Below are 12,852 nucleotides of genomic sequence, written 5' to 3'. Positions count from 1 at the left end.
AAAGGCAGATGTGGCAGTGGAAGGTGTCAAAGCAGTTTGGAGAGAAAAACAAAGTAAAGAACAAAAAAAAAAAAACGAAAACGATTAATCGATTATTAAATTAGTCATCGATTATTTTAATAATCGATTAGTTGTCGATTAATCGATTAATCGTAGCAGCCCTAGTGTTTACCTGTAAAATGTGTGTGTGTGTGTGCGTTCAGGTTGGGAGAAGAACCTGGCTGTGTGTGTTTGACCCCAAGGCCGACGGCTGCCCTGACCTAAAGGACTCGCAGAAGTTTAAAGAGTTTCTTCAGGATAAATACGAGAAGAAGAAATGGTGAGAAATTTGCCTCAGCTGCCACTTTTACTGGTTATATAATTATAATAATTAAACAAATGATTGATTGATTGATTGATTGATTATTGTTTATTCAGTTATCAAAATTGTTCAGCAACAAATCAAAGCATTACAGAACAGTACAAAAATGTTAACATTTTGACTGAAAAGGTACAGGCTTATATTAATGCCTGTCACACACATCCAATGAAACTAAACTACCCCTCATAATCATTGCTATAAAAAACTGAAAAAACAAAGAAAACAAACACTCCTTAACAAAACAAATACAATAACAATTTAAAGTTGTTTTCACTTGTAACCCTCAAATATATATCTTTTTAGAATTTTTTTGAAAACCCATAATAAACTACATTCTCGTAAGTCCATGCTTGCATCATTCCACAYTTTAATTCCTACAACAGAAAAAAACCTCCTTTTTATTTCTTTTTTAGCTTGTCGTTTTATAAATTTAATAACATGTCGCAGATCATACTGAGATTCATATATTGTAAAAAATCTTTGCACCTCAGCAGGCAACACACCTAATTTTTCTCCAAACATTATTTGCATTATTTTGTAATGAACCAAAACATAGAATTTCATGACACCAGATGTAATAAACAGTGGATTTGTACGTTTATAGTAACCAGACTTGTTAATAACATGCATGGCTCGTTTTTGTAAAAGTACTATCTCATTAATTGTTGCTTTGTATGTGGATGATAATAAACAAAAAAAAAAGGAGGAAATTTGATTAAATATGCATGTTACTGTTCATTTTATCCCAGTTGCAAATAAAAAAGTACTGGCTGCTTTTGGGACATGAAATAGATTATTTCAGTTTTTCTTTGTATTTTAATTTTAAGTTTCATCACATTATCTGTGGTGCTTGATCTTTGTGAGCTCTTTATAGTTTGTTTTATTTAGGGTGTAGTCCTTTGATCCACTTGTTTGTTCCGGACAAAAAGTGGATTTAATTTTTTTTGTTTGGTTYGCTCTGCATTCACATTGTGTTTGGGACGGCGTTGGTAAATGCACGTCGTAACCCAAAGGAGACGTGTTGCTCCATGTTCCCTGACCCACAACGGCTTGTTTTTTGTAGCGCAGTGGTAGTGTTGACAACACACCATGATGCTTAGCAATGGTGGCTCATGACGTCCAAAAAAGGCGCATGTTTCTTGTAGTTGGTCTGTATTCACACCAGAAGCGAACCGCACCAGAGTTCGTTTGGAAGCGGTCCGAGACCACCTCAAAAATGGATCTTGGTCCGGTTGTTTGGTCCACACCAGTGTTTGCTTGAGTGTATTTACACTGCATAAAAGGTCCGGACCAATGGGGAAAATGAACTCTGGTCTGTTTAAAGGGGCTATATCATGTAAAACCAACTTTTTTGAGTTTTATATCATGTTATAATGTTATACTCTCATAAAAACATGCCCAAAGCCTTGCTTTGACTCATTCATGCATATCTGAGAAATCCTGCAGTGTTTTTAGGAAGCCATGCTGAGGAGCAAAACGACATGAAGGGACCAGGAACGCCTTTGGGGACCAAAAACGCCCCTGGACAGGTCCCCCGCGACTCCGGCAGGCTACCTGCGACCGGTGCGACCGGTGGTTGGATTTTCTTAAAGAGACAGAGACCTATTTCAAGGCGTTTAGAAACTGTCAAGATGAGAAGTAAATTGTTTATTTCAAGGTGTTTAGAAGAGGAAGTCATGAGAAGATAAGTTTATTTTTCTATTTAAACATAAAACAGCATTTTAATAACAGCTAAAGGTGACATAAATACTTTGTTATGGTATAGTATTTAAATATATGCATGAGAAACACATAATATAGGCCCTTTAAATGTGTCAGGTGTGAATATGCTCTTAAAATGACCTATTTTAGATGTTCCAACATTTAAAAATTWAACAAAATACTACCACCATAAATTTAGACTGTAATATGTTGAATGACATGACTGCTGTATAATCCAACTGACTTGGACAAGTGTCTGTAGATTAAACTGGTGTAATCTAAGAGTTATTGTTCAGTCAGCGAGGATACGTCAAACTGGCTCTGATGCATYAACACAACCCCATAACCATGATGGTACTCTGGACAGTAAGCTCAACAAGAGGATCTCCAAAGCTGCCAATGTGATGGCCAGACTGAGTATGAGAGTGTGATCCAGCAACCAGCTGACTGTCAACACCAAACCCAAGGTGTACCAAGCATGCATTCTCCATAAGACAAAGTCATCGATGTTGCTACGCTGGAACAAGCTGGCTAGTTAGGTTAGGTTTAAGCATATACCTTCTCCTCTGCCAGGGTCGGCTCTGCTGGCTCGGCCATGTGCATCGCATACAGGATGGCGGTATTCCCAAAGACATGACGTACGGGGAGCTAGCTGCCGTACACCGTCCAGTAAGTCACCCAACACTGTGCTTTAAGGATGTCTGCAAGTGTGACCTCAAAGCGAACCAACTTCGACCCACAAAACTGGAAACGGCTTGCAGACAACAGATGTCAAAAAGAATGAGGAGCGCCACAACCAGCAGCTGAAAGACAGACGACAGTCGCAGGTGTTTTTTTCACTGACAGCTTCTGTCAGCGTCGACTGTGGCCACGACTGCCATGTCAGAGTCAGACTGTTGATTCACTCAAGACGTTGCTCCCAACATGATGGGCAATGATCAGCCAATGCTCTACCGTCATCTTCTGAGATGGACGGATGTCGACAACCCCACACCAGGATGTTATCATTGCTGCAGTAGATCAGGTTTTCATGCTGAAATGTTGGAGAYGTTTGGTGGGCGGCAGTCGTCCTCCAACTAAAGAGGTGGAGATTTGATTCCACCAGTAAGTAGTAATGTGTGGAAGTGTCCCTGGGCAACAACCAGAACYCCTCATTACCTCTGATGTGCCAACAAGACTTTAACTAGCCTGGTTGGCTAGAAAAGCGCTATACAAGTATAGCACATTCACTATCTGAATTCCTTATTTAAACCAAAATCTTTTGGTTTTCTATCATCCGCAGTGGTGGAGCCAGACTGGAACCACTGGTCACATGGACGACCCAGAAAAATTACCAATGTTTTTTCCTACATGGCAGTTTGCCAATGATTCAGTCATGTTTCTTGGTTATTCTCTCATTTACTTACTTAGGCAGTGAGTACCATGTTGACTTACATAATGAGAATTRCCTATCTGAGTGGTGCAGTTTGATGAATAGAAATATTTCACCAAAATTCTGCTGGCCAAGTGGCAGTTGGGTTGGCTTTGGCTCCGCCCCTGATCATCTGGCAGGTCCATGAGGTCTGCATCAACTGCAGCAATAAACTTTTAGGAGAACAGTGGCTTCCTGATAGGACACCAGTGTTTTTCTTCTTGTGCTTCTAAACTTGAACCAAACTCAATCTGAAACATGTATTTAGTTTTGTACCGGTCACTCTGGACCTCTTTGTGACTTTGTGGACAGCAGCCATCGTGRTCTTTGAAGTAATCTTTGTGGATCAGCTACTTCAGGAAGAAGAAACAATGGCTGAATTTCCTCTGTTTGTACACAGTCGGTCTGCTTCTGCATTAATTGGTGGCCTGATTTCAGRAACACATTTTAAATCTCACACCTTGTTTAGATTTTCATTATTAGAAGCACAGAAGAAATTAATGGGAAGCGAAGGAGAACTTTAAAAGACAAAAATAAAAGAGTAAAAAAAAACCTGAATGATTCAAATATTATTTCCTAATTTTAGTAGTACTTCAGTCACAAAAGCTCTTGTTTCAGAGTCAGTCTTCAGAATCTGCTCAGTGTTTTCTCACGTGAACAGTTGGATTTGTGACTTWGGGAGTTTTCACAGTCCGATTAGTTTGAGGTGTGAAGACTGCGTGAAAACTCATTCTCAGAATTAGAGTCACACACAGCGTGAGAGCCCTCGTTGATGTGATTTACACACAGTTTTCAGCTGTGGATTAACTCTAATGGCTTCTTTTCTGCYGAAATTCAAACTCCTGTTTTAAGCCTCAATGATTTATTAGTTAAAGGAGTAGTTTGGTTTTTTTAAAATGGAGTTCTGTGGAAAAAATAAGAACAACTAATGTGTTACTTGTTGAAGGTAAGATCTCAGTTTGGGGAAATAGTTTCTTTATGACTTGACYGATGAGCTTATTGCCAGTTAGAAACCAAAGTAGATCTCTGCAGTTTTGAAACAGCTAAAATCTAAAAAGAAATTAGCGCTTTTCATACATGGCTAGTATGGCTAATAATTTCACGGTGTGTTGTCATTCAGACAATACATATAATATTCTGCTGGAGTTGCTACAGCTAGCTGCTGCTGCTACTATTTGCTCKTGCAAATAACCATAAAATRCTACGTAAGTAATTATGTAAGGCAAAATTTAGTCCCATTCAATCCGCTTTGCCTGGATTAGCAATTAGCTTGTCATGTAATGGTCTCTCCAACAGGTAAGATATTTACTGTTCATCATGTGTACATATAGCAAAAATCAAGCCTGAATTATATTTTTCATGACCTGTGAGTGACTCAGACTCATTTATGCTTCTTGTTTGTTTTTTGTATTTTTGCAGGCATTTTTCCAAAAGTAAAAACCGAAGGGATGTGGAGGGTCCCTGGAGTCCAGGAGTCCAGGCCATGCCGTCTTCTCACGGCCTCCTAACGAGCCAGGGYCCATCCCATAATTTACCCCCGAACGCCAGATCAACACGACCGCTGGTGAGAGGTTACACCAGGAGGAYGTGCACAGGGTTTAGATTCAAATCGAGGCAGGAGAAAGAGTGAGAGCAGAAGTGAAAGAAAAATTTAGAATAAAAAGAGGAAATGAAGGCAGTGAGGTGTTCAAAGAGCGCTGTGATGAAAAAAAAAGAGATTAGGTGAGGAGATGACCTGACTTGAACAGGTTGGACAGGCAGAGGTAGYCTCAACATCAAAGCCTCGCCTCTGAATTATTGAGAAAAGATGAAAAAGACTCACCTTGTCTCGGTTTCCTCCAGTCTCAGTCCCAGCTGCCATCCTGGGATCGAGCTCCCGCCATCTCGCCCGCCGACATGAGGATGGACGCGTTCACGGCTCGACCGTCCCGCTCCCAAAGCTTCAGAGACCCCCCTCTGAAAGGTCAGTGCTCAGATCTCTGTAGAACGGTTCTGCGGGTTATCGGCTTCGTCACGTGTTTGTTTGATTTTTTCCTCTGTGGTGCAGATTCCTCTCTGTGTGGTATAGAACGCCAACGACCGGGCTCTCTGTCTCTGGGGGGTCAGAGCCACGCGCCATCGTTCCCCGCCCTCCCACGGCCCTCAGGTCAGCTTTGTTCTCCTTTATCCTAAAATAAATAAAACAACTAAAGATGTTCTGATAACACTGAAAGAACTGGGAAGAGTTTCAGTGCTGGATGGCAGAAAGAGATGAATTAATTTGATTTCCCCTCTAAATATTCTGGGGTAAATTTATTTATTTATTTGGACGTTTTTTTTTCCTCAGTTCAAACTAGGAGACCATCCACACAGGAATGTTTTTTTGTGATTAAGCATTTATTTAAATGTTGCTGCAGTTATAAGGAGCTAAATTGGAGCCATAATGTAAAAAAAAAAAAAAAAACTTTTTTTTAAACTGGAAGAAATATTTGAAAGATTTTGAAACAGAGAAACAATTTTGAAACTAAACTGTTTTGAACCTAAAAATATATATTGTATATGTTTTGATTATGTAGTTCAACCACCTGCTATATATTGTTAATTATATGATCCAACAGTCCACCATATATTTTATTATATGATCCAATGGCCTGCGTGTATTATTAAAAATATGATACAACAACCTGTCATACATTTAAATTATATGACACAAAGGCCTGCCTTGAATGTTAATTATATAATAACTTACCATATTTTTAATTTATTTGATAATGGCCTGCCATATATTGTTAATTATATGCTACGACATACCATACATATTTAGATATATGATACAAGTACTTATTATTTTCAAATCTTTATTTCACATTCCTTTCTTTTAATAGCAAAATTTTCAATATTTCTTTTATTTTTTTACTTTATGGCCYCATTTTAGCTCCACATGTTTACTAGAAAATACACCAGTTTTCCCCAGTCTTGACCAGAAACAAGCTTGAGTATATTGTAAGAGTGAGCTTAAGGTGAATTAAGCTTCTCCCACGTCTCTCATGCACAAGTTTATGAGGAAACTTTTACCAAGGTATTTCTCATTACTTGTTAATATCTTGACTGTGCGAAGTGAAAAGTGACACAATAAGTGAACGTTCAGACGAGTTCAAGTTGATTCATAAAAGACAATCATTTATTTACACAAATTGAACAGATCATAAGTTACACTTGATTGTGGTTATTCCTATAACAAGCATCAGAGTTAAATGAGATAAAACCCGCGTCCAAATTTCAATTCACATTAACTCAGATTACTTATATAGAATAGTAAAACGTCAGTTCTGATGTTAACAACYAAACAATTTTACTGGCACTTTAGCATAAGTTTTGGCAAATTAAGAACAAGGAAAGGAGGAAAGTAAGATTAGTATGTTACTACKACTTTTACTTTTATCAAAGTGTGGGTCAACCGGAACTGCACGTCTTTTCTAAGCTCAGGTTCCACATGACACGTCACTCCGAACACATCATTTTACCTGGTGATGGCTTCTTAAGGCACCCTCGGGGTAGAAACTGGCTCGCCTCCGATTAGTCAGGGAACTGATGTCGGCTCACTTACCGGTCATCAGCGAACAGGTGTTTTTCCAGGTAACTTTCATCTATTTCAGTCCAAGCCAGAAAAATTCAAGCCGTATCCGGTTCCTCCTTCCAAAATAAAATCTCCCCTCGGGAGTTAAAAACACACTTAGAGGCTCGGCCTCGGKTTGAGACCACCGGCAGGCGTGCCGGGTCCCTGGCTGTGAAGTCTTCCCTAATTAGCTCATGGGATCAGACTTTAAGCCAAAACTGAGGTTTCTCSGGAGAGAATCCCAGCTGTCTTCCTAGGTTGGAATCAGGAAGAAGAGTGTGTCGCTCAAAGCTGTCCGGGTTAGTAAAAGAAACTGACGAACATTGGTTCCGCCCTCAGGCTTAGAGATGAGTCAGAGAAAGAAAGATAAAAGATTTGCCAGGGTGCCAGCCCAAGGTTAAAATTCTATGGCTGTTCACATAACCTTTTTTCAGCTTTCTTCTGATAGACTCTAAGAGAAATCATTGCAAAACATTTATGGTGATTAATTAACATTTCTGTTTTATAATCAGCTCTGAACCTTCTGTTAGTCCAGATAAATGAAAGATTTTCTCAGGAAAAATCCACAATTATATTACTGTGTTCACAGTAAAATAAAAACAGTGATTTACATAAAAACACAATGAAAACATTGTAATCAGATTCTTTGTGATTTTTTATACCATTATAAATCTTTAAGGCACGATAAAAGAAAAGAAGTGGTTCCACTTTTCCTGTGACAGTCATTATCATGATTTAACAAATGCATAAACATTCTTAGTTAAACAACAAATGAATCACGAACAGAAGAGATTGTTCTGTCCATTATCTGATTAAGAGAACTGAGAGGTTCTCTTCCACGGTTAGGATGACCTGTCATGGCCTAAATAGAGTTCAGTTTGTGACAGAGTTCCTGTCCTCTCGTCAGACCTGTTCGAGGCCTGCTTCGAGGCAGTAAACCTTGTTTCTTCACTCGAGGTGACCCCTACAATATATAACTAATCATGCTTGTGTGTGCATATGTTTGTTTGTCTGTTATCAAAATATCTCATGAACCAATTGATGGATTTGTATGAGATCAGAAATTAAAGGTTTGACTTTCAGTCAAGATGGCCTCTATAGCTAAATGAACACAGTCAAATAAATGGCTGCCACTCATTTTTACAGGTATAACCTCCATTTTGCTGTGGCAGTAGCTGAGAGAGTCATCCCCGACACTGACTCTGAGAACTGACAGATTGCTCAAGACCAAAACATTTTGTATACAAGATGGTGAAAGATATGTAATGGTTGGTAATGTGGCAATAATGTGGCAGTGAATTATTATATTTTGAAATACATATATTTCATTTCGATGTTTTTTATTTTTTATTTTCTGTCTCAAAAGTTTTTAAACGGGGCATAGTTTGTTAAAATTTGGTGATTTATAACCAAACAAACAGCTAGTTTTGTTAGCAAAAGTGTTCGAAAGTTAGACAACTGGATTTTTATTGGTCTGGTGTGACGTCACTGGTAGTTCTAGCTTTGTATTTAAAATGGGGAATCCCCAAGCTTCACATTATACGAAGGGATTTCCTGGAAGAGAAAATTTATTAATTTTGAAGCAATTTAAAAGATTCAAATTAATGTCTAATTTGAAAACAGATTAAGAAGTCTTCCTGTTGCTCAGATTATTAAATGATGTCTTTAGGGGCAAATTTCTACGTAAATCTCAATTATGGCCAAAACAAAAAAAAAAAATCTRCTGTGTTGCTTTTATATCCCAGTAAACTGAAGCGGCTGCAGGGAGGATGGTTCGATATGTCATCAGTGACTCTTTCCTCTTGTCTTTTCTCTTCCTGTCCATCTCACGTCCTCCAACCTCGTAGCCAGCAGCTCGTTCAAAAACCACTTCACTTTAGGTAAGAGCCGACGMCTCTGAGTGTTGTGTTGAGTGAATCGATGAGCTCTTCCTGCCTGCTGGCTGTGTATGCCGTGGCTCACGTGCATGTGGGGTTCAGCTCAGTTCTGACATCAGGGTCAGGATCTTTATGCGTGTGTCAGGTGTTGGACGGGAAAGGGTCGAGGAGATGTGTCAGAGAGCTCCTCGACAGGGGAAAGAACAAGTTTTAGGCTATTTTTAGGCACAGGCTGGTATTTCTCACCACTTCGGTGTTGAAGCACTATGTAGGGCGCAGCTGTAATCTCACTTCAGGTATGTTCTCTGAGACAGACTCACAGGACATCAAAGGCCAGAGACACGCAGTCGGACTTCATCGTGCTTTGTATCAGGGGTTTATCTGAAACAGGCCAAGCCTGCTCTCCATCTCCGACTCCTCAGGGAAAAAATGGATTTTCATTTCCGTCTTCATGCTAACAGCTGATAGCACCACGCCCTGCGGCTGCTCTTTCTTTGCTCCATGCAGTGATGTTGATTTCCTGCTGCTTTTTTYATCATTTCAGCTTCCCATCGCACTTTTTTTTTTGTTTTCTTTAATGCTTAACAGTATTTATTACACACCCTGCTTGTCCTGCTGCTGCTGGGGCATGCACATTTTAGATTAGCATCATTTGCTTCTGTTTGAAGTCGTACATCTGATGGGGCCGAACGCATTTCTGTCGACGCTGTTGTGACACAAAATACAGAAAATGCATTGATTCTGGAAACAAACGGCATCGTTTTACAAAGGAAGCAATAAAACAGAGCAGAAGTAAAAGCAATAAATCTGCAACCTGTCACAACAAGTCAGGAAATACATTAGTCAAACTAAACTAAACACCTTTTCAAGAGATTATCCAGAGATACTGTTTGATTTGTTTGCTAATCAGGACAACCTCTGGAAAATCWGTATGAATCCTTTTTTTAACATCTAATGAGGATTTCTTCACATCATTTATTTGCCAGCACAGGTCACATGTTTTGTAAAAAAAAAAAAAGAGAAAAACAAGAAAAAGAAATCTCCATTTAGGAAAATATTTACCTCAAGAAATCTCTTTTTCAATCAATCAATCAATCAAAACTATTTGTATAGCACTTTACACAGCTAATAGCAACCAAAGTGCTGCACGACAGGATAAAAATACAATAAGATAAAATCAAGTAAACACTTCCGTAAGTAGAAAAAAAATACAAAAACATGTAAAAAAAACAACAACCATATGAACATATCCAGATTAGTGTAGATGTTATGGAAGTATAGAGCTGTCACAGGACGTAAAATTATTGTTTGTATCTCAGAAACTCATAAAACGAGAAAACTGTCTCATTATAACGTGTTACGGTTTTATTGTTGTTTTTACTCCAACATTTTCATGTGGTGGGCACAGTTCTACTAATCCGCTAACCGCTAATTGCAAATCTAACTTTTTGTTCAGCGGATTAGCATTTGGAAACTGTTAGCGGACCAGTTTGCTTCCACTAAATTTAATTTTGCTAACATTAGGTCTGCTGGCAAAAAAAAAATGTTTTCTTGCCTGTGTCATGCGCTCGTGTGTTCGTAGCGTCTTTACTGTTTACCATTTTTAACTGCTTGTGGTTTTAATTGTGGTTGATGGACGTATAAATGTTTTTATGGGATGTGGATGTTTAAATGACAAGCCTTGAGTTAGCTGTTATCAATTAGCATTAGCAAAGCTACTTTTTTAGTTGGCCAATTGGCAGTTAGCTGTACCCACCTCTGGTTGTGGGTATTTTACTTCACAATTCAAAAAAATAAATTAAAAAAAAAAAACTCAGATTGACAGTTGGAGAGGATTTAATCTGGTACTTTAGTATTAGAAAAGTTTACACTTCTTCCAACCTTCTTGCTGCTTCGCTCTCAGGTCGTACGGTGTCGGTTTCGGGGACCACGGGGCCCTTCAGAGCCTTCCCCAAGTCGGTCAGCGTGGACTTTGGAGGTCTGAGCCATCCTCAGACACAGCCCCTGCCTCAGTCTCGGTCCCAGCCTCAGCAGCCTCAGCAGCCGGCCTCCGTCAGCCAGACGACCCCACCGGTCAGCAGCTCCAACAGTCAGGATCGATACGCTGCCGTGTCCCAGCTGGACAGTGTCTTCTCTGAAACGCCGTCCACCACAGGTATTAAGTCTTTGCTGTTTTCTAATGTTTAAAACATTTAAACATCACAGAACTATTCAATCATCATTTTGTCCTTTATATGTGTTTTATGAATCTAATAGACAGTAAGAACATTAGGGTTGTGTTTACYGAGTTTGGTGACCTTGGAACTTTTAAACAGCCTTAAATTAACAAATCAGGTAAACAAACAAATCTTTGAAACATGGCATTGATTTCCCCCCTGTATTCATCTCTAAACAGTCAGTCAGTAGTCAGTATCTTACCTGCAGTAGACACCCATCTGAACAATCTAAGTTTGGAGAATCAAACCATAAATTCTTGTAGTCTAAAACAAGTTAAACATCTATTTAATTTACTTAGAGCAGCAAATTTGTTGCTGGTTTTCTTCTTTTACTGTAGCTGTGTAAATTTGATGCGTTATGTTCTGCATCTCTCAAACAAAACATGGGTTAGTAAAATAATGTTTACGTAACATTTTAAGACATTTTGGAGGTTTTGAGTTTTTGTTTTGATTCTCCAAGCTGAGATCATGCTAAAGTCTGCAGGTAAGAGAGTGATGGCTCATAACAGCATCAGTGAAGCCCACTACTAGCTTCAAGCAAACACTAAACAATTATGCATGTAAAAATTAGCAGAAGCTAACATTAAMAGCTAACCGCTAAGACAACTGTCACTCAGTCWGTCACACATCTTTGTCTCTTTGGAGCTGAAGAYTGGTGGGACTGACATAAACCTGTTGATGTTAGCTTGTTAGCTAGCTGTTAGCGGACTTAAAGTTGACAAAACTTTATTTAGCTGAAGCTAGCTTGACCGCTAACAGTTTTCAAAGTTAGTGAAAAAGCTAATCTGCAAAATGAAAAAAATTTCTTCCACTATTAGCTGTTAGCTGATTAGCGAGACCACGCCGACACAGACTAAATTTTAGCCCGACATCTGTTAGAGCTATATTTGTGTTTGCTAAAGTGGCTCAGCTGAAGCTCAAACATAATCATTTTGTAGCTCTACGAGTTTCATTAAAACCTCTCCAGTGGTGCACGAGATATTTTCCGCCTCTGAACTGAACCACACGTGTACAGGACTGTCCTCATCTCAAAGAGCGGAGCTGAGTTTTTACCCCGGCTGTGATAATGTTTCAGCTTCGATAAGGACTCTGACTCTCTCTGTAGCAGATATCTGGAGAGGCAGGAGGGGGGTCTGGAGAGCGTGTGGTCCAGAATGTCGCGGCCAGCTCAGCTCTGTTGCGTAACACTCTTACTCCAAATACCGAGGCTTGTAGCAGCTGAAATACACTCATTGTGTTTTCTCCAGATCACACAAACACTGATTTTAGACGATCAGCTGTTTGTTGTTTTTTTTCTGTCCACATACCAGGCTGCTTGTTTTAAATGGAGGTAAAGCCTGTGAGAGGTTTCTACAACACATCTTCTTGTTGTTTGTAGCTTCAGCTCTGTTCAGCAGAGTCAGGAGGTGTATTGATTTTTCTGCTCCAGCTGACTTTGATCCCCATCAGGCCGAAGGCAGAAATTTAGACAGTATCCAGTCCGTCCTCTCCTGATGATTCATGCGCTAACKTCGAGCAGCTCGAGCTCGCTCTCACAATTTTACTCACATTTCAAGGTAATGGTAGCACTTGATCTCTTGAATTGGGGTTAATTACGAGCCCGAGGTGGTGTTTTTTTTTTTTTTTTTTTGTGTGTGTGTGTGTGTGTGTGTGTGTGTGTGTGTGTGTGTGTGTGTGTGTGTGTGTGTGTG

At 39.4% G+C, this 12,852-nt stretch overlaps 1 protein-coding gene across 2 annotated transcripts in view; it reads left to right on the top strand.

Moving 5' to 3' along the window:
- agfg2 (ArfGAP with FG repeats 2) overlaps positions 1-12,852 on the top strand; it is a 23,406-nt gene that overhangs the window by 6,935 nt on the left and 3,619 nt on the right. The window contains exons 3-8 of one of the 2 annotated variants that reach the window (XM_014024538.1): positions 204-319; positions 4,893-5,037; positions 5,316-5,436; positions 5,521-5,619; positions 8,916-8,948; positions 10,849-11,100. In XM_014024538.1, the coding sequence (XP_013879992.1) occupies positions 204-319; positions 4,893-5,037; positions 5,316-5,436; positions 5,521-5,619; positions 8,916-8,948; positions 10,849-11,100 (766 nt within the window). The remainder of the gene's footprint in view (positions 1-203; positions 320-4,892; positions 5,038-5,315; positions 5,437-5,520; positions 5,620-8,915; positions 8,949-10,848; positions 11,101-12,852) is intronic. The other variant, XM_014024539.1, reaches the window with a different exon arrangement.

This window comes from Austrofundulus limnaeus, unplaced genomic scaffold, assembly GCF_001266775.1.
Source record: "Austrofundulus limnaeus strain Quisiro unplaced genomic scaffold, Austrofundulus_limnaeus-1.0 Scaffold426, whole genome shotgun sequence".
NCBI classification, from domain to species: domain Eukaryota; kingdom Metazoa; phylum Chordata; class Actinopteri; order Cyprinodontiformes; family Rivulidae; genus Austrofundulus; species Austrofundulus limnaeus.
The sequence above is the reverse complement of the archived record's forward strand: the minus strand, read 5'-3'. Positions and strand labels throughout refer to the sequence as shown.